Source organism: Eublepharis macularius, chromosome 4 (genome assembly GCF_028583425.1).
Source record: "Eublepharis macularius isolate TG4126 chromosome 4, MPM_Emac_v1.0, whole genome shotgun sequence".
Lineage (NCBI taxonomy): Eukaryota > Metazoa > Chordata > Lepidosauria > Squamata > Eublepharidae > Eublepharis > Eublepharis macularius.
Window position 1 is genome coordinate 142,162,587 of NC_072793.1, and position 23,515 is coordinate 142,186,101.

Below are 23,515 nucleotides of genomic sequence, written 5' to 3' on the forward strand. Positions count from 1 at the left end.
TCCCTCTGGAACTGCTGTCTGCTCTCCTTAATGCTGTGTATGTCAATACTTCGGCTGTGGTTAGTCATCTCCTCCTTCTAAAATAGCCATTTGCTTTTCTTTGTCCTGGTGGCTTTCAGAAAATTGAGGATTGGCATTCTGGTAAAGCTGCAAATCTCTTGCAGCTGTAGATTTTCTGAGTGGCTCAATAGACAACATTGTGTGAGGAAGGTCATAGCAGTCTCCATCTCTGGTGTCCTTGGAGAATGGGAGATTAAGCATGTACTTGGCAATCATGCCTACACTCCTGTCAGTGTCACTTGTCGTGGGCTGTTTGCTCACAGGTCCTGGCTGACTTCAGAATGCCATGCTATGCATCCTGCACATTGCAGAGTGGCTAACACTTGTCCAGGAAGCGGCAAATGGTGTGCAGAGGCCCTCAACAATTGACATTATTATACTGCAAAAGAGAAATTTTTAAAATGGCCAGACAGCTGACTTGTCTGGAATCAGTGTCCGGGAGGGGCCATGGCTCAGTGGCAAAGCATCTGCTTGGCGTGCAGAAGGTCCCAGGTTCAGTCCCTGGAATCTCCACTAAGAATCAGGTGGTAGGTGCCTGAGACCCGGGAGAACGGCTGCCAGTCCAAGTAGACAATACAGATCTTGGTGGACCAATGGTCTGATTTGGTATAAGGCAGCTTCATGTGTTCATGAGCTGATTTCCTCATGGCATCAATGCACTGACCAGGTTAAAGATGTTCAGTATGTAATGCCTCAGCTGTTGCAATCGTTTTAAATGTGAGGTTGGATTTTTTATCACTTCCTGTATTAACTTGGTTTACCAACATATGGTAACGTCGTGGTGGGGCAGGGGGGGACATATGCTAGGAGTGTATCTGCTGCCTGGTACCTATATCTCTGTTAAAGCTGTGGCTTGAAATATTAATCATTTTAAAGATTCCTTTTTTCCCCCTGTAGATGATATAATCCCGTCTGAGAGCAGCTCTTTATCTGATACAACAACATGTGAAGATGGTATGTGACTGTTTTTCAGCTTAAACGTATCATCATCATGAACTAGATTCTGATGAACCCAACCAGTTGCAGTTTATGATGGAAATGAGCCCATATGTCTTCACACTTACATGCTCTGTGTCATCTGAGATCCAAGGGTCCTAGTTACAAACCACAATTTGTTGTGAATCCTGATTTTATAGGCAAGAAACCAACTTCAGTTTATTGCAAGAGAGTTTTCCATCTTAACTATGCATGGGGAGAAGAGAGGGAGCATTAACTATGAGGATTTACTGGCTCATTTTCATCTTGAACAAATTGTAGTAGGATCATGATTCATGACATCTGAATACAGGCGTATTATCAAATCCAGGATGGCCAATTTTTGTGTTCTTGGAGACCCCCACCCCCCACTCCAGGCAGTAGCTCCAGGTCAGGAATGTGCTTCTTAATAATGCACTATTGCTTTATATAGCCCAGGCAGAGCCTTCCAGGCCATTACGTACAAACTCTCAAAAATGTAACAGTATGGTGTGGAATATATCTGTTTGTTCACAACATTAATCTGTTTTACAAAATAAATTGTGGGGAAACTTCTTACTTCACCCAACTTGACATTTGGTACAGCCAAATCTGGCCTCTGAATGCTGTGTCTGATGTCCAAAAATCATTTTGTAATAATCAAAGAGAAGCTTAGATTATTTTGAACTTCTCTGTAGTTCTTTTCCTCCCACTCTCCTGGCCATCTCCTGAAAAATGATTCTACAGTTAAAGTTTCAAAAGAAAAAAAATCATGAGTCAAAATAGGCTGAGAAGGATGCCCCAAAATCTTTGTGAGAAACCACTTTGCAACAGATCAGGGCCATAAACTAGATGACTCCAAAAGCCATGCAAGAAATCTGCACAATCCAAAAATTTGTGTAACATCCAATTTCTCTCAGGCAGGGAGCTGAACATAGTTCTGGAAAAAGACAAAAGTTCAGCAATATGGTTGGTATAAAGGACTCAGAGACATAACGCTTTGAATCAAATTCTTGTTTTCAGTTTCAGCATGAAGTTTCAGCCTCTGGGTAATATCTTGGGGATAAGTCAAGAATTGTTAAGGCAAGTGTGGGAGGAAAATATACAGAGAAGCAGAAAAGGACATGGCTGTTTGTAGTGCTGGAGTAATGAGGTGCAAGTAAACTTCAGGCAACTGGCAAAGCTCCTTAAAGGCTTGTCCATCACTTGCATGAGTCAGATGACTGGCCATTTTGACATTACAAAGTCTCATTCCTTTGGCTGTTTCCTCCCCACTGCCTTGTACACATCATAAATATGCAAGTTCCCTGTTAAAATAAAATTCCTATTAAACTTAATAAAATATTACTTGTCCATCCACAGACATACACAATGCATTACAAACACAAGAATGAAATCATCAGTTCTTCAATTGCTAGTGAGGTTCTAAAATGAAGAAAACCATTATGGTAACAGTTTTTTAATCTTGAAAGATACAGCTCCATATTTAACACACAAACAAGCAATTAGGATCCTTTTATATGCTTTCAGGATTTCCAGGATTTATTTAATTGCCATAATAATATCTGGGTTGGGTATTTCCTGCCAGCTAAATACAGTCTGAATGAAATAACTGCACCCCTATGGCTAGTCATTAGCGATCAGGAAACACCCTCCCTCCCTTCCTACTCATGATCACTTAAACCAAAATATGGAACTTCTCTGAGTTCTGCAGTGCAGTACCCCTTCGTTTTGATCAGACAAAACTTTTTTGATTGACTGCGGATGCCAAATGGCATTGGCTGAGTCCCCACCAGTACTGGAATAAATCCAGTGACAGGTTTAGAAGACTCCTCCATATCAGATCTAACTCTTGAGCGTCCTCATTCATTATCTATGCAAAAAATCTTTGCTTTAGAGCTCCTGCTGTTTTGAAGTGGGCATAGAGTTTACTGGATAGTGGGGTGTCCCTAAATGTCTCCAGGTAAAAAGTACTACCTTTAAATATATTTCCTTTAAATAAATAAATATTTGTTTAAGAGGATTTATAATCAGGGCCCTTTTTATTATGGAAAAGTTTAGAGTATTTTTTCAGAATCCTGGTTAAATTGAGTTTCCATTTCTTAGACCAAGACAAAATGTCATGCTAGTAGGATATTAGTAGACCTCCTATAGAGTTTCTTTATCTCTAGCTGCTGTCACAGCTGTTCTGCTTTTGAGAGAGACTTAGAATACAAAATAGAGCCAACAACTGCTCCACCACAAGGCATTTGCTTCCAAATGGATGGAGTCCCTTGCATAAACTCATGAAAATAATCTTTAGCCCTTTCCTTCAGAGATTCACATTTCATTGGGTTCATTTCTTTTTCCTTCACATTAAAATGCACACACCTAAATATGGAACTCTGCGTACAATCCCCCCCTCCCATATGAGAACATTTTTCTCCCATCTTGGTCCTACTTCAGGAATATCAAGATTGTTTCCAAAGCCCATCACTCACAGATGGGTGAGGAGGGAATCATATCTAACTTTGAAACAAGAAGGACCAAATATATCTGAATGGGATGTCCTAGGAAAATTTTAACAGCACAGGCTGAAAAGTCGCAGTATGTTGCATCCTTCTTTCTCTGAGATTTAATTATGTTCTTTTTTATTAACAGGCAGTGATTCCCTGGCTGTACCTGGCCAAAGAACAAACCATGTGCCTCTTTCTCCAAAATCTCCATCACCGAAATCTCTTGGTGTGGAGAGAATCCATCTCAGAAAGTCATCCATGAATGAGATGTTCCTGGAATCAAGACACTCCAGGTACTGAATGCCTTGCTGTGCTAAAAGACTGCAGCTGCTTTATCCATGTTTGCTTATTTTTCCATTAAAGAAGTCACTGTACTGTCATCTGCTTTAATATGATGAGAATTTAGGAATAATGTTTAATATATTTACTTACCTGTCACCTGGTGGAGAGTGCCCTCAAGTCATAGGTGACTTATGGCGACCCCTGGTGGGGTTTTCATGGCAAGAAACTAACAGAGGTGGTTTGCCATTGCCTGCTTCTGCAACCCTGGTCTTTGTTGGAGGTCTCCCATCCAATTACTAACTAAGGCTGACCCTTCTTAGCTTCTGAGATCTGACGAGATTAGGCTCACCAGGCTGCTATGAAAAAAGAAGCATGCAGAATAGCTTAAGACACACATTTGTATGTTTCTGAACTTTTGTCTGAACACTTAAGACAGGTTTTGAGATCATTCTTTGAAAATCTGAGGTTCTTATTTTATCACATGGCTCCAGAAACTAGGTTAAAAGAAACATAATAGTACTGCGCGGCTTGTAATTAAAGCTCCTGTTGACTCTGGGCTGGATCCAGTGCGTCTCCACCCACATGCAATGGGCTTTTGAAACCTCTTATTCCTACTGCAGCTCTTTATGTCCAATTGAAAGCTGTTCCAGAAAATAGGTGATTGTGCATAAAGCTACAGTGGGGTAAAAAAAAAAAAAAGCAGCTCCCCAGAGCATGCACAGAAATGCTTGACTGCAACCATTGGCCTGTTAAATCCCCAGTGGGATTTAAACTGGCCCATTCAGTGTTGTTAGGACTGTACTACCTGAATGCTGGTACCATTAGCCCACTGAGGCATGGTGACTTCTTAATGCTGATGTTTTCCCTTTTTCATTTCCTGCTATGCCTTTTAACTTCCACCTTCTTTGTTCTTAAAATAATGGCTGTTAGGCAAACTGTTCAACAGTGAGATGCTTTCCTGGACCACCTTCGCACTAGTAGCCCTTGCTGTTATACTTTCCTCTCTCTTCTAGAAATCTTGCGCTTTCTATCTATAGGCAAGTAATGCCAATGCTGTTCTGCTTTGCATTTTATTGAAGATATTGGGAAGGTGGCCACATACTGGATTCCTTTGTTTATAACCACAGAGATCCCTTGTCAACACACAGCAGTCCATACAGAACAGCAGAGAGGCAGAACCACGGTGGAAGAAGCATGCCCACGACACCAGTACTCACTCGCAATGCATACAGTAGCACTCACTTACAGTAAGTTGATTTTCCTCTTTACCTGCCCCTATGCCAACACAAATGTATGCACATTTCAAGAGACTTGTCATGCACCACTGAGCTCCGTTGAGAAACTGGTTTTGCAAAAGAAAAGATTATACCCAGAAGTGAGTCCATGCTGTTCTCCTAGACATCAGCATTCTAAAGAGCATCATCAAGAGACCAGCTCTCTGGCTATGGCATTTGCATGTATCAAGCAGAGTTCTCCCACAGCAAGTCGTATCTGGATTTTCCCCAGACTTTGAAATCAGAAAAAAATGTCCTTTGTACATGCCATAAGGGATGCCATTCAGAGGAAGCTTAGGTGTACATTCCGAGAACACCTCCCTGAAATTAAAGAATATATGTGCTTGGGTATGCATTCTATTCATTTCATTTCAGTAGACCTATTCTTTGGTAGCTATGTTGTATCTTCAAGCAAGCTCTTGAATTCCACAGGTGTTCTCTGTCAGATGTAGGTGGTCAGAGAAAAATCACATGTTGAGTTCTTAGTTTTATGGTGTCAAGCAATGGACTTGAATAAGAATAGAGTGTATTAATTTGTGAAAGGCCCACCAACTTTGATGTGAGTGGGAGGGATGGTAACCCCGCCCTGGGGTCCATTTTTGGCTACAGTGGCATGTGATAGAATGTTAAAAACTATATGGCCAGGCCCAAGGAAGGATCGCTCTTTCCATAACTGATGCCAGGAACAGCCAACATCTGGTTCTACTTAATGCACTGTGTTTTTTTAATACTGTTATTATTTGCAAATGTAAGGCTGCAACAGATGTTGGATTTTTCCTCATTCTCCCACACAAATGCCTTCTGCAAAATCAAAGGTTGACTTTAGGGAACTTGGGCCCGATTAAAAGAAATGAGAGTTTTAAAAACAGTGAAATGTATACTGCCAGTAATTCTCCTATTGTAAATTTGGTGCAGAGAGGAATTATTGGCTGGCTGTAACTCTGTTCATAAAACAGTTATATAAAATACTCAGCCTGCTTGACAGCTTAGTTTTATATTGGTAAATGTCAGATTTACAGAACTGATATCAACTCTGCAGAAAATTCCTTTTGTAATTTTCTGCCCCAAGAGGAGAACATGTCACATTTTTGTTTGCTGTGGCATTTTCAGTAACTATATTAGTTTGCAGCCATGGAATCCCTATTCATATGATAAGCTAGATGTTTACTCTCCCATCTTTAATTCACTGCTGATGAATATCTGATACTGAATGTATCAGTGTCCTCAGATACTAGAAAAGTGAATCAGTTGCCTAAAAGAGATTTTTCTTTCTTTCCCTATTGTATTGATCAATAGGATGCAGAAGTGAGTTATAGCAATACCTTTGATTTTCGTTTATTGATATATATTCAAAGCCTGGCCCAGGTGAATAGAGAGAGACACATTCACAAATATGTATTCATCACTTGATGACAATACGAGAGAAAGAGAGCTTTCATATCATCTAATCCAACCTCAAATGCAGTATGTCTCACTGCAACGGAGACATCTAACACATTGAGCTGTCATTGTATGTTACGTGATGTGCGTGCGTGTGAGTCATGCTATTTTTCGTGGTTTAGCACCATGTAGGATCATTTTATGCTGGATTTCAACATGTAGGAATAGAATAGAATAGAATAGAATAGAATAGAATAGAATAGAATAGAATAGAATAGAATAGAATAGAATAGAATAGAATAGAACCTCCACGCTCCTAGTCTGTCAAAGTAATTCTCACCTAAAGAGCCTATCCAGCATTTCCTTGGAAGACTCCAGAAAGATTCTAGTTTCCTTAGTAGTTTGCTTTGAGATGTAGGACATTTTTAACTCCATTTAACCTAAGGTTGCTTCCACATGGACCTCTAGCTCCATATTAAATGGCAGTATTTTTTTTTAATTTGGGCTTCCACAGGACATCATTATGCATTCTCCCAGCTTCCAGGTTTTCCCAAACCTGCCTTTCTGGAAATAAAACAGAAGCGGACGATATGGGTTTTGCACCTCCCAATATTTCCCCTTGGGCCTGCCATTTTCCCCAATCTGTGTGCTTTTTGCTGTTTGTTTTATTATTGGTTATATGTAAATTGCTATAGTACCCTAACACTATAGCAATATTACTACTCATTTTTTAAAAAATGGCAAAAAGCTTGCTAGGGGGATTGTGGATGCAAGGACAATTCGCAGTGAAAGCCAATATGCAGAAACTCCATTACCTTTGCATTTTCAGCAGCAGCAATTAGAGCAAAACAGGGAATCACCCCGTCCAGAAGCTACCTAATTTTACTTTTTTGTAATTTAGAAAAATTGCACCTGGCTCTGCTCTGTTTGGAAATAGGTGCCTTCTGTGTTTGTAACACATACAATTTTCTGCCTTCCCAGGCCAGATGTTTCCCCCCAGCACTGCAGGCAGCGGAGTGGCAGCTTAGAGTCTCAAACCAACTTGCTGTCTGAGACTGCTAGTGAAAAGCCATTGTTCACGCTTTCAAAATCCCAAAGAAGCAGCAGTACAGAAATCCTGGATGATGGATCATCCTACACCAGCCAGTCGAGCACGGAATACTATTGTGTGACCCCAAACCCCTGCTTTACTGCCCAGACTCTTGACAACCGGACAAGAAACAGGAGGCGATCTAAGAAACAGAACATTTCTGCTGCCAATTCAGGAAGTATGCCAAACCTAGCCCCAAAAGATGTCCGCAATGGCATTTATCAAAAAAGTCAAGTGCCGCCATCGGCTAACAGCTACATTTCTGGCTACGCTCCTTACATGGAATGTGATATGTATTATAATGGTGGCTATATGTATGAGAATGGCACAGAGGGGCAATACACTGTCAACCCTTCCTACCGCTCATCGGCACACTATGGATATGAGCGCCGATATCGGGAATTCAGGTCCTTCCATGAGGATGAGATGGAAAGAGTGCCACACAACCCTTATGCCACCTTGCGCCTGCCGCGGAAGCAGTCTGTGAAATCTGAGCACATCACCAAAAACATTCACAAGGCCTTAGTAGCAGAGCATCTTCGTGGTTGGTACCAGCGTGCCTCTGGTCAGAAAGACCAGGGACTTAGCCTGCAGGCAGGCTTTGATGACAGAGGATCACAGAGGAGCCTGGGTTTTGCTGGACTGCAGGTACCATGTTGTCCAAGCAGCCGTGCGTCATCATTCTCATCAGGTAACGAGCCATTTTGTCACATTTGTCTTTTTTCCTCCTCAGCTGTGTCTCTGTGGTCCTCAGAGATGTCTTAATCCAGTCTAGCAATCCTTTACAAGTATAGGGGCTCCAATGCACAGAGTTCCCCTGACCACAACATCTTCCCTGCTCATTTCACTATCAATTTCATTCATAGCAACAGTGTAATTAATCATCCTTTTTGCACATGTAGAGCTTCTCTTCCGTTGTGATCCATGGGGAAGTAGGGAGATGTAGAAGCTTCCTGTGCATGCAGGGCTCTAAACTGGATGATGGAGGCAGTTCACAGACAGACACACGTGTCACTAGTCCTCTTGACAATGACTTGCAGGTGGTGCCTCTGCTCTTAGCAGGTTCATCAGTAGAATCATTAGTGTAATTGCTAAGAACAAAAACAGCTAGGGATGATTTTGGAAGCCAAGTAAAATAAGCGTGGGCAGTCCATGGGCTTGCCCTCAGAAGCCTCCTCATCCATCTTGTCCCTTTGCACCTCTCCTCCATTTGGGGCTTGCGGCGGCTCAGAACTGGGGAAGGGACTTGAAGCTTCTGGTTCCTCCTCTTCTCCACTGGCTGTCTCCTCACCATCCGGAGAGAAAGTTAGCCACCTCCTCACTGGCCTGCTTCTAAGCCCCTTGTAAGGCCAAAGCAGCAAGCTGCCCATGCTCAGGCAGTTCTCTTGAAGTCTTGCAAGAGCTAGCCGCCCTGCGAGACTTCGAAGGAGTCCTAGGTGGCATCTGCAGCCTCTTTTCCCCTTCCCATTTTCCTGGTTGGGCTGCACCTCTGAGAGCTGCTGGTGGCAGCAGCTTTGGGATCTCAAAGGGCCCAAACTGCATCACTGCTGTTGCAGAGATCCTCCTTGTTGCTGTCATCATAATGGGCTTCTCTGCTGCTGCCATGCTGGGTTTCCAAGTGACCCACCTGAGGCTCTGACAATGAGGACAAGCCTGCTCCTGGACAATAAGATTCTCAGTTCAACTACAGAGGAGACTTTTCAGAACGATGATGACTTCAGCAGAACCAACAAACTCTGTTTCCAGAATATCTCACACTAGGAAAATAGAAAAGAGTCCAGTAGCACCTTTAAGACTAACCAACTTTACTGTAGCATAAGCTTTCGATAATCACAGTTCTCTTCGTCAGATGCATGGACAAAGAGAAGAGTTCTCATCTGACGAAGAGAACTGTGATTCTCGAAAGCTTATGCTACAGTAAAGTTGGTTAGTCTTAAAGATGCTACTGGACTCTTTTTTATAGTGCTGGGGTAAACATTAGAGGTAAACATTGACCTCAGTGCCCTACTTATAGATGTTTCAGGAGTATTTAGTTAACAACTTGGTGGACAGTTGGTTGCTGCTCTAATGGCTGCTCTAATGAACTCACTATGGGCAACAATAAGTCTCTCTTATAGTTGATTTTTATAGAGTTTGGTGCACCTTCCACAGCTACTGTTAGATATATGGGTAACTTCCTTATCACTTCTACTTTAACAGGACTGGTTTAAAGCCAATTTGCCATTCCTGTATTTGCATGCTGTACTCATTTGACTCCCTAGATAACGTGTTTCATATCCTTCCTCATTCTGCCAGCCTAGGTTGAGTGTTGTATAAGAGGCCGTCTCCGTGCTGACCCAGCTGCTCTGGATTCAGCTAAAGTACATTGTGCAACTAGCCTTGCTATACGGGTTTCGACAGGATGCCCAAACTGGTTTACAAGATAATTGGGCATGAAGAGTGTGCTGGAGGTTGAGAAACTAGGGACAAGCTCACTGGCTCATATGGGAGGTTCATTCAGCCTCATATCCTCTCTCCCACAGTGACCAGGTCCAAATGGTTAAGGAAGTATTTTTGATGACAGAAAGTAGTAGCAGATGCACCCAAAATTCTTGTACAATTTCAGCCATTCGATCTCTATTGCTGCGGTATGCAGATGAAGAAAATGCCACATGTTCTCATAAAACATTGACCCAAAAGAAGCCCTTAAGTGCTCAGTGGTAGGAATGACTTGAGGCTATTGAACAAAATGGATGTAATATGCAAGCTTTCGGAAGTCCTCCTGACAGATACTTCTTGGAAGATCGGAGGGAGCAGGGGGAGTGTGACAGCAGGGTGGCCACTAATTGCATATGTACAAAAAGATGAACAAGATGTAATTGATCGTTTTGTGTGAGTGCGTGCACAGGATGGAAATAAATGAAGTTAGATTAAAATCAAAAGGTAATGGAAGACTTACAGTGCAATCTTGTATATGTTTACTTGGGAATAAACCCCTCTGACTTCATCTGAATTTGTAGTGCCATCCTAAGTAGTTTTACACAATTTTAAACCCCGTGGCCCTGACCTAGATGGCCCAGGCTGGCCCAGTCTTATCAGCTCTCAGAAACAAAGCATGTCATCCCTGGTTAGTACCTGGATGGGAGACCACAAAGGAAGTCCAGGGTCACTATGCAGAGGCAGGCGATGGTAAACCACCTCCATTCCCCTGCCTAGAAAATCCTGTGGTGTTGCCCTAAGTTGGCTGTGACTTGATGGCACTTTACACACACACACAAACCAGTTGATGTCAGTGGACTTAGATGGGTTTAATTCTGTTTAGGATTGCACTGCTATTAAATTGTTTAAGATTGAAGTGAAAGTTGTTATAACAAGAAAACTAGAAAGGCGTACAGAGAAGGAAGCAAGCAGGGTATTCTCATGAGTCTTCTGTTGTAATATATTTTGCATTGTAACAAAAATAACCATAAAAATAAGATAGCAGCATTCCGTTTGCTGTTGTTCACTTGATGACTCTAGGAGATTGCCTCTAATGGCATTGAAGAGGGTGCATCATCCTGAGTCAGCTGGTGAGCATGTCACTATCATCTGTGAATTCATCTTGTTTGATCGTATCACCAGCTCTGCAGCTTCTAGTAGCAGTGAGTTCCATCGGTCAGCGGTTCTCAGTGTGAGATTCTAGACTTCTGGTCTGACATATACTGCCTAAATCTTTATCAAAACAGCCTTAAAATATAGCCATATTCCATGTATTTGTATGTGTCTGAGGAAGAGGTTCTGAAATACATTATTCACTACAACTATTTTTTCTTGTTGTTGTTTTAGCATCTTCTATAAATGCCTCTGGGAACTGGCGGAATCAGATTGCGCTTTCTGATTACGATACACTCTCTCATTCCTCTTATGCTAGCTCTTACGGGACTGTGTATGGCACCCATCCACTGCACAGCAGGTGAGCTGCATATAATAATAGACTTGCTGTTTTCCTTGTGGTCAGAACGCTGGAAGGAGCAGCTGCCTCCTGGAGAGTCAAGTGGCCTCATTACTGAGAATGGAACTCAAGTAGACTGTGCCTCTTTGCTGCTTCCTCTCTGGTGGTGTGCAGCTTCATTGAAGGCACCCTGCAAACTGCATAAAGACTGAAATAAGACAGAAGCTGGAAATGGTCTGGTTTATTGAGAGTTTATGCTGGAGAGGCAATGTGAGCCAATCTACCCTACCGTCCTGTTCCCTACAACACAGAAAAAAGCTTTAGTAGCCTTTCTTTTACGTATTCTGGATTTAGATAATCTAAGAACCAAAGCTCTTTATTTAGGCCCCGATCCTAATAAACAGCCTTTCTCTTACCATCTAATCTTCTAGAATGCATAATTCATGCATTCTCTGACAGTCTCTGCTTGTTAACATTTATTTGCACTGTACACTTTAGGATTAAGACCATCAGCTTGCAGGCATTGAATAAAAAGGCCTATCTCTGACTGTTCTCCAGTTGGAAATTCAGGTTTTTAGCTCATGAGGATTTGAGGGTGGGAATGGTTGCGCATCACTCTAGCCCTCCTTAAATAGGAATTGAATGCAGCCACATTTATAGATGAGGCATCATTGCTGCCATTTTGGATCCCCAGCAGCTATGACACGTTGCCAAGGAAGGGAAACATGCTCTTGCAGGACCTGTGGTGACAAGGCAGGACGCCAGGCTTCCATCCTTATCTGGGGCAGACTCACTTGAGGAAGACTGGCTGGAACAAGGAGCTTCTGATTAACTATATTCCAGGAAATGTGACTTGCCCATTAGTCATCATCAGTGCACCAAGCTGGTTTTGGTCTCAGTTGCAACTTGGATGTATACTACAGAAATTGCAGAATTGCTCCTTTGTGCATTTCATGTAAACAACAAGCTGAAGTGGGTAGACACCCTGAGACTGCTTGAAGCTGCAAAATTGAGATCCTGTTTAAATACTCATAACAGCAGCTGGCTAAGGGTGGAGGATCTTGCTTCTTTGTGTGGTAGAGGAGGTCATGAATTTCCACTCCTCCACTCTCTAAAGTAACATGTGATACAAGCAGTCTGCATGCAGACTTCTCCACCCAACCTAGGCTGTGCTAACTGGGCCTAACTGGGAGTACAGTCAACGTGTTAGTTCATTTCATGGACAGATGGAGCATGTCCAATCCAGCCACCACGCAAAGGGGATTTTTGGCCAAACATGAACTAGAGCATCATTTTCAGCTACATGTGCAGGAGCAGTACTATGATCAGCACATCATGTGCCCAGTTCCAATTTATAGCAAAACAAACTGGTAACCGATGACGCCCTCTTCACATGATTGAGAGAGATGGACATGCCTGTACACAATAAGTTATTCAAGCAAGGTGAATGTGCGAATGGCCCCTTGCTGGATTTGTATTCATTCCACGTCTCTTTGCCCATGAGAATTGGCTTTGACGCTGGCCAGTGTTTTAGCTTACTGTGAGATTGGGGTAGGGTGTGCCTGCAACAGCAAAATTGCCCTTATGGAAACAGCGTTGAGCTTCTTCTTCCCCCTTAGTGGTAATTTCCATACAGTTTTCTCTTGTTCTCCTGATGGTTCTGCCTAGCATGTCACTCCAGTGTCACTCGGTAATTTTTTTTAGTTCACTTTTTGCTTCTGCTTCCTGTGTTGTGTCTGTTCTGTCCCTTCGTTCTCTAACTCCACCTGTTATCCATTAGAACAAAGGCCTTCTGTCCAGGGACAGATTGTGCCTGCAGGAATGAGATCATATTTAAATAGTCTTGTGCTAGCTGTAGCCAGATAACAGTGCCATCCTAAGCACAACTATACCCTTCTAAGCCCATTTTCTTTAATGGACACAGAAGAGTGTAACTCTGTTTAGGATTGCATTGTAAGCATACTAAGTACTTCTAACATTTGAGTGTGTGCACATGTTTGATTTTTCAAATGGGCTGGCCTTGTTGTTTGGGCTGTGTCTTGTGTGAAGTTTCACTCAAGGGGACAGGCTGTGGTTCAGTGTACAGCATCTGCTTGGTATGTAGAAGGTCAATCCTTGGTGTCTCCAATTAAAAAGATCAGGTAGAAGCTGAAGTGAAAGTTCTCAGCTTGAGCCCCTGGAGAGCCGCTGCTAGTGAGAACAGCAAGATTTGAGGCCAGTGCAAACTGGACCAACAAGATTTCCCGGTATAAGCTTGCAAGAGTCAAAGCTCCCTTCATCAGAGTAGACAATACTGACCACGATAGACTAGTGCTCTAATTTAGTATAAGGCAGCTTCATGTGTTCAAGTTTCCTACTGAAGTCTTAACATGTATTTAGTTCTCTGGACAGTCCCTTTTCAAGGGATATGAACTATACAAGGGATATGAACCTCTAAAAACTTTTCATTTTTTAAAAATGCAGTGGTTTAAGAGTTGGATAGCAACGATTTATTATTAATTTTTTTAACTTCCTCGCTGGGTTTAGTGCACTTAGGTGTTCTGTCATTAGTTCACTGGGGTTCTGATCCTGAGCTATGGCAGATGGAGCCCCAGTGGGGCCAAGAGGTGCATTTGTCTGTTGTTACAGACACTCAGAAAGCTCCATTTGTATGACAGGAGCTTGTCTTCTCTTTTTTACTTTATTTCTGATCATTAAAAAAAACCTATAAAGCCTTGTGTAATGTCATAGTTATTCTTTTGCTTACTTTTCCATCTAAATCGGTGCATCACATCTTCTGACTTTTCTAAATTGAATGGGAGAAAAATCCAAATAAACACACACTTTGTGTATTGTTCATTAACATTATGTCACAAACAACATTATAAATGATGGGTTGCTACATACTCATGCAGGGGAGGGGTGGGAACCACACAAGCTTTGTCTGTAATCTAAACCCATATTTAGTGTAGCTGTTATTATCTAGCTGAGACCTTTCTGGGTCTTAATTACCAGGGACATATTTAGATCCCGATGACGATCTGGCATAATGATGACTCTCTCTCATTGGTGCACATCCCATTGGTTCCAGTTGCTTTTGAGGACAGAGGTGGAATGTGAATCGGTGGCGCAGCATCTGAAATCTTGGTTTGCCGTGCGTGTTGCTCAGGATTGTGTTTCTTGTGTCTGGCAGGATGTATGCTGAGACAAGCCAGCTGAACAGCAGTGATCGCAACCAGCTGGAGGGTGACTTGCAAGGCAGCGAACAGAAACTGTTTTGGCACGAAGATTCGAAACCTGGGACTTTAGTGTGACTCTGCCCTCTGCTCCCCTGACCATGTGTGCCTTGCACCGTATGCTGTTCCTACAAAAAAGAGCTTCCCAGCGCAACTCAGAAATGAGAACTTGGGTGGAAGGATAAAGCATTCTGTGAGACAAAGCTACTGCAGTCTCTTACCCATGCAAGCACAGCTTTGTGAATTCAAGCAGCCTAAACAAGGAAGGGTCAGCTCCATAGTTTGGTTTTAAATCTCCTACCAAACACAACCTTTGGCTGAAGTATTTTCCAGAAAGCACTTTTTAGCAGATGGGAAGTTGTTGAAGGTGCAGACTTCTGAAAATGTGAAAAGGAGATTCTTCTTGGGAAGGAAGGATTTTTTTAGGAGCACAATTCAGATAATCAAGATATTGAAGACACTTCTGCCGTAGCATCTGCTGATCAAAAAGACAACTTTGTGGTCTATTGAAGTACATGAACCCACGGAGGGAGCCGAGGATTGACTCTTTGTATTGCAGCAATTACTTGAAGGACGTTTGGGCTTTTCATACAGTATTTTGAATGAGAAAAAAGGTGTATGTTTTTAACAGTGTGTTGTCTTGAATATGTCTTTCTGTTCTCAACACCACAGAAAAAGGAAGCAGCAGTTGCATCTAGTAATGCACTGTATGAAAACTATTCCCGCATATCGGGTGCTTTCTAGGAAGCGGGAGCAGGCGGATTCAGACCTCTTCCCTGATCAAATGAAATGCGCACTTCTGCCGGGATATGTCTTCATTTATGCAAAGATGCATGCAGGTTTAATGTAGAGTATGCACAGAGAAACACTAGATATGTCGTAAGAAATAGCAGATTTGCTACAAAATGTGTTGCTGATATGAAAAATCACCAGTGCATTGAACAATATTATAATAGGGGCCAGTATTTTTTTTTCTAAAAACGGATGCAAATGCATTAAATTGTAACACCGTGTTGGTGCCTTAAAAGCAAAGGGCATTAAAATGGTTATCTGAAAAGCAGCTGTGCTATTTGGCAGTGCAATCCTCAACAGATATTCACCCGAGTCACTCACCCCAAACCAGCAAAAGGCTGCAAACTCACTGTTGTTCTGCACAAGAATAAGATCAGTGGTAATCACCTGTCAGCTAAGGAAAAGATAGAGGGGCAGGGCAGGCAGGCAAAGAATACCTGGAATGGGTCCAGGCTGGAGCCTGAGCTGGAACAAAGAGCGGTTGGTTGTGCATCATCTGTTTGGTGATGCAGGAGTTGGATATGTGGTCTTTTCCTCTGAAGCAGCCTTTTTTGTTGTTTTGTGAGGTAAGCCAGATGTAAAAGTCTCTTTCCACATGTAGATTGACTTGTATAGATCAGGGCTGTTCTACTGAGTGATAAATTAACATTTCACAAAATAATTGAATATTGTTCCATGTGCAGGGAAAAATCAGCTGCAGGTTTTATCTAGGAGGGATAATCCTACCTCATATCATCTACCTGTAGGAACAAATTAACAACATAATTTAGTGTAATTTTACAAAATGCACAAATTTTGGTTCTCAGACATACCTTGTGCTTCAGGATTCCATACAATGGTGCTTGTGGGGAGTGTCTTTTTTAACACAGGATGGATCACTCCTTGTTCATATTGTGAATAGAAATGTTTCTGAAAATAAGTTTTTGGATCTTTTTTTATGGACACTCCAAAGCATGTAAAAAAATCTATCTATATATAGATATATATACAGAGAGTCTGAATTTGTTAAGCTGGTCCTTAGTCATTTGTATTATTAGAATTAAAGTTTGGAATAAACAAGGGAAAATAAAAAATAATTTATTTCTTTTGTGCATATTTGTATAGCCTTTTAGAAAGAAGAAAATCTTTTTGCTTATTCTTTTACTGACCTGACTTTTTAAAGACCTATGATTTTCTATAGGTCAATAAACTTAAAAGTATCCCATTAAACATGTCCAGTATTCTCTTTTTTAAATACATATATTTGTCAGTTTGGTTTTGGTTTTAACCCCATGCTATCCTCAAGCTGGTTACAGCACCAAAAAAAAGCATAAATTTACAGGGCATGATCCAATCAAACCTAAGTATGCCCAAGGCCTATTAAAATCCTGGAACACACCACCCACCTGTGGAGTAGCCGCACTGGGTACACATCAGTTTACTGTATAGGAGTGAATTCAGCAATACAAGAACAGTTGCATAGCTGCATGTTAATGTCATTGTATACATATTGCTATCTTCATGCACTCCCAAGCCTGTATTTACTATGAACTATACCTAGTTTCTTGATCCCATCCCTGGTAAATCATAGGTACTTTTCACTGGGACTTTAAAGCATTTCAGCACCTTTTCTGCTTCCCATGTTTGTAGGACTTTCATACTTGCAAGGTAGTAATGGGCTGCAGAACCGATGTTCGTCCACAGCATCCCTGATTTTTACCCCCTGTGGACATACTGCGATGTTATTTTGAAGCCGCTGCCAAGTCGCATCTGGCCTGATTAATGTCAGTGTGAACTCTATACTCCCCTTCTGCTTCTCTTCTCCTCCCTCTCCTTTTCCATGGGAGCTGATTGGTCTGTGCAGAATTAACCACTCCCACCCTCCTCAGCTCTCTGAACTCCTTGTCCACCATTTTTTTAGTAGAGTGAGGTAAGGGTTATAAGGCTGCTTTTCCGTTGGTTTCCTTCTTCCAGGGTATGCACGCACTCTCTTTTTTTTCCCCTCAAAGCCAGGAACAATCCCTAAGCTTGCTACTAATTCCCTGCTGGCTTTAAAAACCAGGAAAGGGTTAAATGGCTACTTTTCCCTTCGTCCCTTGGGATATGCATACACACACACACACTTTTTTTTTAAAGGCAAGAATGGTTTGTAATTTTGTAACATTGTAACGTTACTGCACATTCCTCCTGGCAATGGCTGCTTTTCCCTCCCCCACCCCAGGCATGTTTCGGGCTTTGCCAAAGAAGAAAAAAACCCAAGCATTTTGCACAGCCCTTTGGAAACAAAGCTGCAGCTTGCCAGGAGGGGATGCAGCAGCATTTTAACCCTTTCCTGGCTTGGCTTTTTAAAAAAATAAATGAGAGTGGTACATGTTTTCCCCCAGAACTCTACCACCAATTGCCTCTCCAGTGGGCAGGGGACAGCCCAATCAGCAAAAGGGGGGGATGGGTTCCATCATTGCAAGTTACTATGCATGCTCAAAGTTTAAAAAAAAGTGTGATGTGAATTGCAAAGCCCCAAAAGCTGAAAACTGTACCAAGGCTTCAAAGTGGGACTGAAATGAAGCACAGACGCCAAATTGAAACTGCAGTGGACAGTGTGAAATGAATGGGTGCAATGCCGAAGCCACTGCAATTGGAGCATATGCTCATAAATGGCGGTTTAAACCGTAAGTGTGAAAAGGGCCATAGTCCCTATTTCTATCTTTCAAGGATGCCTTGCTAAAATTTATTTAGGCAGGTTGCTAAAATACTTATATCCTCTATATCTCCAACAGCAAACTGAGTCCTGAAGTAGGCAACAATAATACAAAAAATAATTCTTTAAAAAAAAACACAGTAAGGTGGGGATAAGTTGGCATTACTCACTACTGCCCCTTGCAGATGTTGGAAAGACCTTCAGCCTGGATCAAAACTCAGTTCACTGATAGTGAGTTTGTTCCAGGTGACAACAGCTACTTCCTCACCAATAGCTGAGTAGCCAAAGCAGCCACAAGTCTTGATCATAATGCCCATTGAGGAAAATGCCTCTGTTCCTGCTAGAACTGCTTCAAAAGGGCCACAAAATAAGGCTTGACTCTACTGGAACATTTCTGTGGATGGAGGGAGATTTACAGGTGCAGAAATCTCTCCACAGAAATGCATTAAAGGATCCAAGCCTCAGAGTCAAATGCCAAGAGCCCTTACTTTCCTGGCTGGCCCAGATTCCCAAATTCTTTTGCATTGCTGTTCTTCAAGTTTCAGTTCCCCATCCCAGTGTCTCTATAAAGTATGAGCAAATACATATTGTCCCTGTGCGCACACACACAATAGTACGTATCCTGCTATTTCACAAACTTGTGAGACTCATGACATCGAAGTCCATAATGCACTTCTTCTAGTGCATTAGCCTAAAGGGGAAAGATCTTGGCTTTTAAAATAGTGCAGGAAAAGGTATGACAGGGTAAATGAATGAAGTAGGCCAAGTAGAGCCTGTAACGCTGAAACCTTGCTTCAGAACTGGGTTGTTTCAATGTCCTAGCTGTTGATTATATTGCATTTTCATGTGCACTGTGTAATGCACCTTGAGCCTAACATGTATGTTAAGCCCAGCTGAGGATCACGAGAGCGGGCATCCCAGCCAAGTCCTAGCCTGGTGCATCTCAGCTAAGCCAGGGGTGGGTATGAGTCTGTTCCCCCTCACCATGCCTTACCCCTGGGGAGGCAAGTCCTGCCTTACCCCAGGAAGAATGAGGTGGGGGGGAGGCTTGTCTGTCAGAAGATGTAGGAAAGTTACTACATATGCTCAGAGTTAAAAAAAAAAAAGCACAGTGCAAATCCAAGTCCTGCCTTACTCCTTAGGAAGAGGGGGGGTTGAAGGGTGGGCATGGGGGGGGGTCCTTGTCGGTCAGAAGATGTAGAAACGTTACTATGCATGCTCAAAGGTTTTTTTTAAAAAAAAAAACAGTGACTTGCACTGCAATGCCCTGGAAGCCCGAAACTGAGGCTTCGAGACAGGTCTGAAAGGAATCACAAGAGGCCAAATTGAAACTGCTGGGAAGTGTGAAAGGATCAGTGCCAAGCCGAAGCCACTGCGGCTGCTCAAGAATGGCACTTTAAACTGTGAGTGAAAAGGGGGCCTTAGTCCATAATAGTGGCCAACTCCAGGTTGGGAAACTCCAGAAGATTGGGTGTACAGCCTGGGAAGACAGGGTTTGGGGGGAAAGTGGGGTATAATGCCATAGCGTACAACCTCTAAAGGAGCCATTATCTCCATAGAAACTTTAATCTGGAGAAGTTATAATTCAGGAAGGTTCCAGGCCCCTCCTGGAGGTTGGCAACCTTGTTGTTTCAATTGCTTTGGAAAAGAACTACAAGTCCATTATTATGAAAGGAACTCCAAATTGGATTGGAAAGGTGGTATTATCTTCTAGCTAGCTATCTAAGGTAAAATGGAGAGAGATTGCAGAGACAGCATCTTCCCTCATGATGGTTAGGGATAGAAGGAAGAGAAGCAGTTAGCCAGAAGGAAGGAACCCCTAAGAGTAACATTCTGGATAAACAAAGAGACAGCAGCAGAACACAGTATGGGAAGTATAAGTACATGATCTATTTAGCCTTGCTAGCTCCACTGCACCTGCAAACTTGTTGCAAAGCCCTCCATTCTCTTGGGACCTCTTTTCCTTCAGTTCCATGACATGCAGGCCCATATTATACCATTTCCTTTCAGTTCTTTTTTGATATACTTGAAATAAAAATTGGTTCAGATTTGAAATTTGACGCGTTTCCTCATACTTCAGTTTAAAATTTTGAATGTGCAGCTACAGCTAATGATGAAATGTGTGTTGTATAATATAAACATAGGCAAACTCACTATTTAATTAAAAACAGAAATTTGTAACATGTTTATAAAGAAAGTCCTAATATCCCACATGTTAAATTTGCCTACGTGTTATGTACTGTCATTCTGTGTTGTCTGGTTCCATTTTTGCTTGCCCTTATACCCAATCACATGGCCCACAGAAGATAAATTGTAAACTACTGCTCACTGCTGAGCTGAACATCTGGGTTCCAACTCAATTGGAGACTGCTGAATAGAGATGGGCACAATCTGAATTACAATTTCAAAAAAACCCCGATTTTGGCGTTTTCGCCATCGTGACTCAGCTAATCGGTTCTGTCCATGGCAACCGATCCAGCGGTCAGGAGTTTGCTTGATTGAATGGTTCAGCTTCTGTTCGGAATTGCAGACACTCTGGCGCTAGTAATTTATTCCTGGGGCAACGAGTCAGGGAAATGAGCTGTGTTTGCCCTCCTTCTGTCGCCCTCGAAACACGAATGGAAGCCCAGCTTTCCTTGATTAGCAGGCTTCCTTCCAACCACAGAGCAGCAACCCAGGGGAGGGAGGGGGAAGGGGGTGGGCACAAAGGAAAGGCAAAAGGCAGCATGGGAGGCTGGGAGGCCGCCTGCGCCGTTCGCCTTTCCCCAGGACAAGGGGCACGTGGGCAAGCCGGCTGCCCCTTGTCCTGGGGAAAAAGGCAGTGCGGGTGGCTGGGAGGCCGCCTGCGCTGTTCACCTTTCCCCAGGACAAGGGGCGCGCGGGCAAGCCAGCCTCCCCTTGTCCTGGGGAAAGGCAAAAGGCAAAAGGCAGTGTGGGTGGCTGGGAGGCCGCCTGCGCCGTTCACCTTTCCCCAGGACAAGGGGCGCGCGGGCAAGCCGGCCGCCCCTTGTCTTGCAGGGCAGATGAACGGCGCAGGCAGCCTCCGAGCCACTTGCACTGCCGCCAGCTCTGCAGCGCACCAGGACAGCCAGCTTGCTGTGTGGGCGGGGGTGACTCAGGAGCGCGCGCACGCGCGCGCAAGAGCCTGACTACGGTTGCCCTGGGCGCTGGCCTCCCCGATTCCCGATTGCGGACCAGAAATGAGAGTTGATAGTTTAGAATCGGTGGCCTGCGTTTGGCAGCAGCCCAGATCCATGAACGGCTGAATCGGAATTTTTTTTTGGATCGGGCCCATGTCTACTGCTGAAGCATGTTTAAGTTCTGAAAAGGTGTCTTTTGTTCTCAGTACTACAGACCCAGGCCTCAGTCAAACTAGGACTCTTTGTGCAATAGAATAGCTGAGCTGGGAATATCCTTGGTGGCTCTAGGCTGGAGTCTGTTGATATTAATACCTATGGCAGAAGGACTGTGCTCTATGTGTTGTGGCAGATTTAATGTTAAGCAGGCAATAAGGAGACAAATAAGGGAATTCAGATTAACAAGGAGTTTGTGACTTATAAATATATCTATTCCTAAGTATGGCACTACCTGTGGATACTGAAATTCAGAGACTGGAGCCATGAACAGACAAGACAGATCTTTCCACAATCCCATTGGAAAGGCACAGGTTTCCAGAAAAATCTGAAATCTAAGAAGAAGAAGCAGAAAACACTGGGAGGTTTAAAACCCCAAAATATGAAGTAGCATCTGTAGCTTTAAGAAACAAATGCCCTTTGTGACCATATTTAGGCACCCACAACAGTAATGCCAGTTGAAGCCTTGGTTTGTATCACTAAAAGGCAAAGGAGGTGCAAGGCCCTATCAAGGGCTGTTTTGGACTTTGTGGGGAGGACTCATTAGGGCCAAGATGAACAGCTACCATGGAACTTCCATGACTCACCCATGTCCAGCTGTTTGCTACTATTCAATCATAGCCACCCCATGAAAGCTAGTGTAGCATTGTAGTTTCAGATTAGGATTTAGGAGATCCAGGTTGTAGTAGAATCTCATTGGATGACCTTTGGCCAATCACACTCTCTCAGCCTAACTTACTTCACAGGGTCATTGTGAGGATAAAATGGAGGACGGGAGAATGATGTAAGTTGCTTCGAATCTCCTTTGTGGAGAAAGGCAAGGTATAATTGAAATAGGTTGGTTGTTAGATGAGAAGAAGAGAATGAAGCAAGAAAAGATTGAGGATCTGGGGGCTCTCAGGGAAAAGAAAGAGGAAATAGTGGAGGAGGGGGAAATGAGATGTCCCCTGAAGGCCCTCGCAGGTTCCCTTTCTTTTAATAACATTCGATTTATATACTGCCCTTCAGGACAACTTAACCCCCACTCAGAGTGGTTTACAAAATATGTCATGATTATCTCCACAACAACAATCATCCTGTGAGGTGGGTGGGGCTGAGAGAGCTCCTAGAAGCTGTGACTGATCCAAGGTCACCCAGCTGGCTTCAAGCGGAGGGGTGGGGAATCAAACCCGGTTCTCCAGATTAGAGTCCTGTGCACTTAACCACTACACCAAACTGGCTTTTAGGTATCTGTATATGATAGGAACACCATGAAATTTAATCCAGCATTAATTAGATTAAACAGATCAACTCCATTTCCTATTGTCTACCATAATATGGCATGCACTGCAAGATCCTAAAATTCTCAGGTATTGGTTGCTAGGCATAGGCTATTGATTAATCAGTATTGGCAAGGCAGTATGAGGGTTGTGTTTATAGCCGAGAGACATTTCCCCACTGTAATCCACTGGCAGTCAGTCTATGTTATCCCCTCAATGCACCCATTGATTTTCCTCCTTCTCTCAGTAGCAGCACAACAGGATCTCTCCTTAACAAAAGAAGCAAGCACAGCTGTCAGACCACTCTGTGTGTGTGCATGCAAACGTTTCCTTCATAAACAAAGGAAACTCGGTCAAGAAATCCTTTCCATAACTTGTACTCATGCTTGTAACATTCTAATGAAACAGGTCAGATGGCTTCCTGATGCTTATAACCATCTCTTAGTTTTATTGTGTTCTCTGTCTTTGGTTTTGTTTTGCTTTCATGCATCAGTTACTGTGGTGACTAAGAATGGGGGGGGGGTAGAAAGATGACACTGCAAGAAGGTGTCATGCGCTGAAGTTGCAATTTGAGTTTAGTTGAAGAGGTGTCCAAGTACACATTTTGCCGAAAGGGTCATACTATTTGGCTCAGTAAATTTTGTGCAAAAAATGTATACAAAGAGAAGCTGAAGTCTATGAACTGTCATATATTTGCACAAAAAGCCAATCGTTCATATATTTGTTTATTGTGCAGAAGTTAGTCTATCTGTACCAACAATTAGTTTAATGAGA

General features: G+C 42.8%; 1 protein-coding gene across 1 annotated transcript in view; it reads left to right on the top strand.

Annotated features, from left to right (window-relative positions):
- Window positions 1–16,646, top strand: part of FRMD4B (FERM domain containing 4B) — a 170,940-nt gene extending 154,294 nt beyond the window's left edge. The window contains exons 18-23 of the mRNA XM_054977130.1: window positions 958–1,014; window positions 3,655–3,802; window positions 4,919–5,038; window positions 7,427–8,226; window positions 11,340–11,466; window positions 14,618–16,646. Of these exons, the coding sequence (XP_054833105.1) occupies window positions 958–1,014; window positions 3,655–3,802; window positions 4,919–5,038; window positions 7,427–8,226; window positions 11,340–11,466; window positions 14,618–14,738 (1,373 nt within the window). The 3' untranslated portion in view covers window positions 14,739–16,646. The remainder of the gene's footprint in view (window positions 1–957; window positions 1,015–3,654; window positions 3,803–4,918; window positions 5,039–7,426; window positions 8,227–11,339; window positions 11,467–14,617) is intronic.
- Window positions 16,647–23,515: the final 6,869 nt, after the last annotated feature.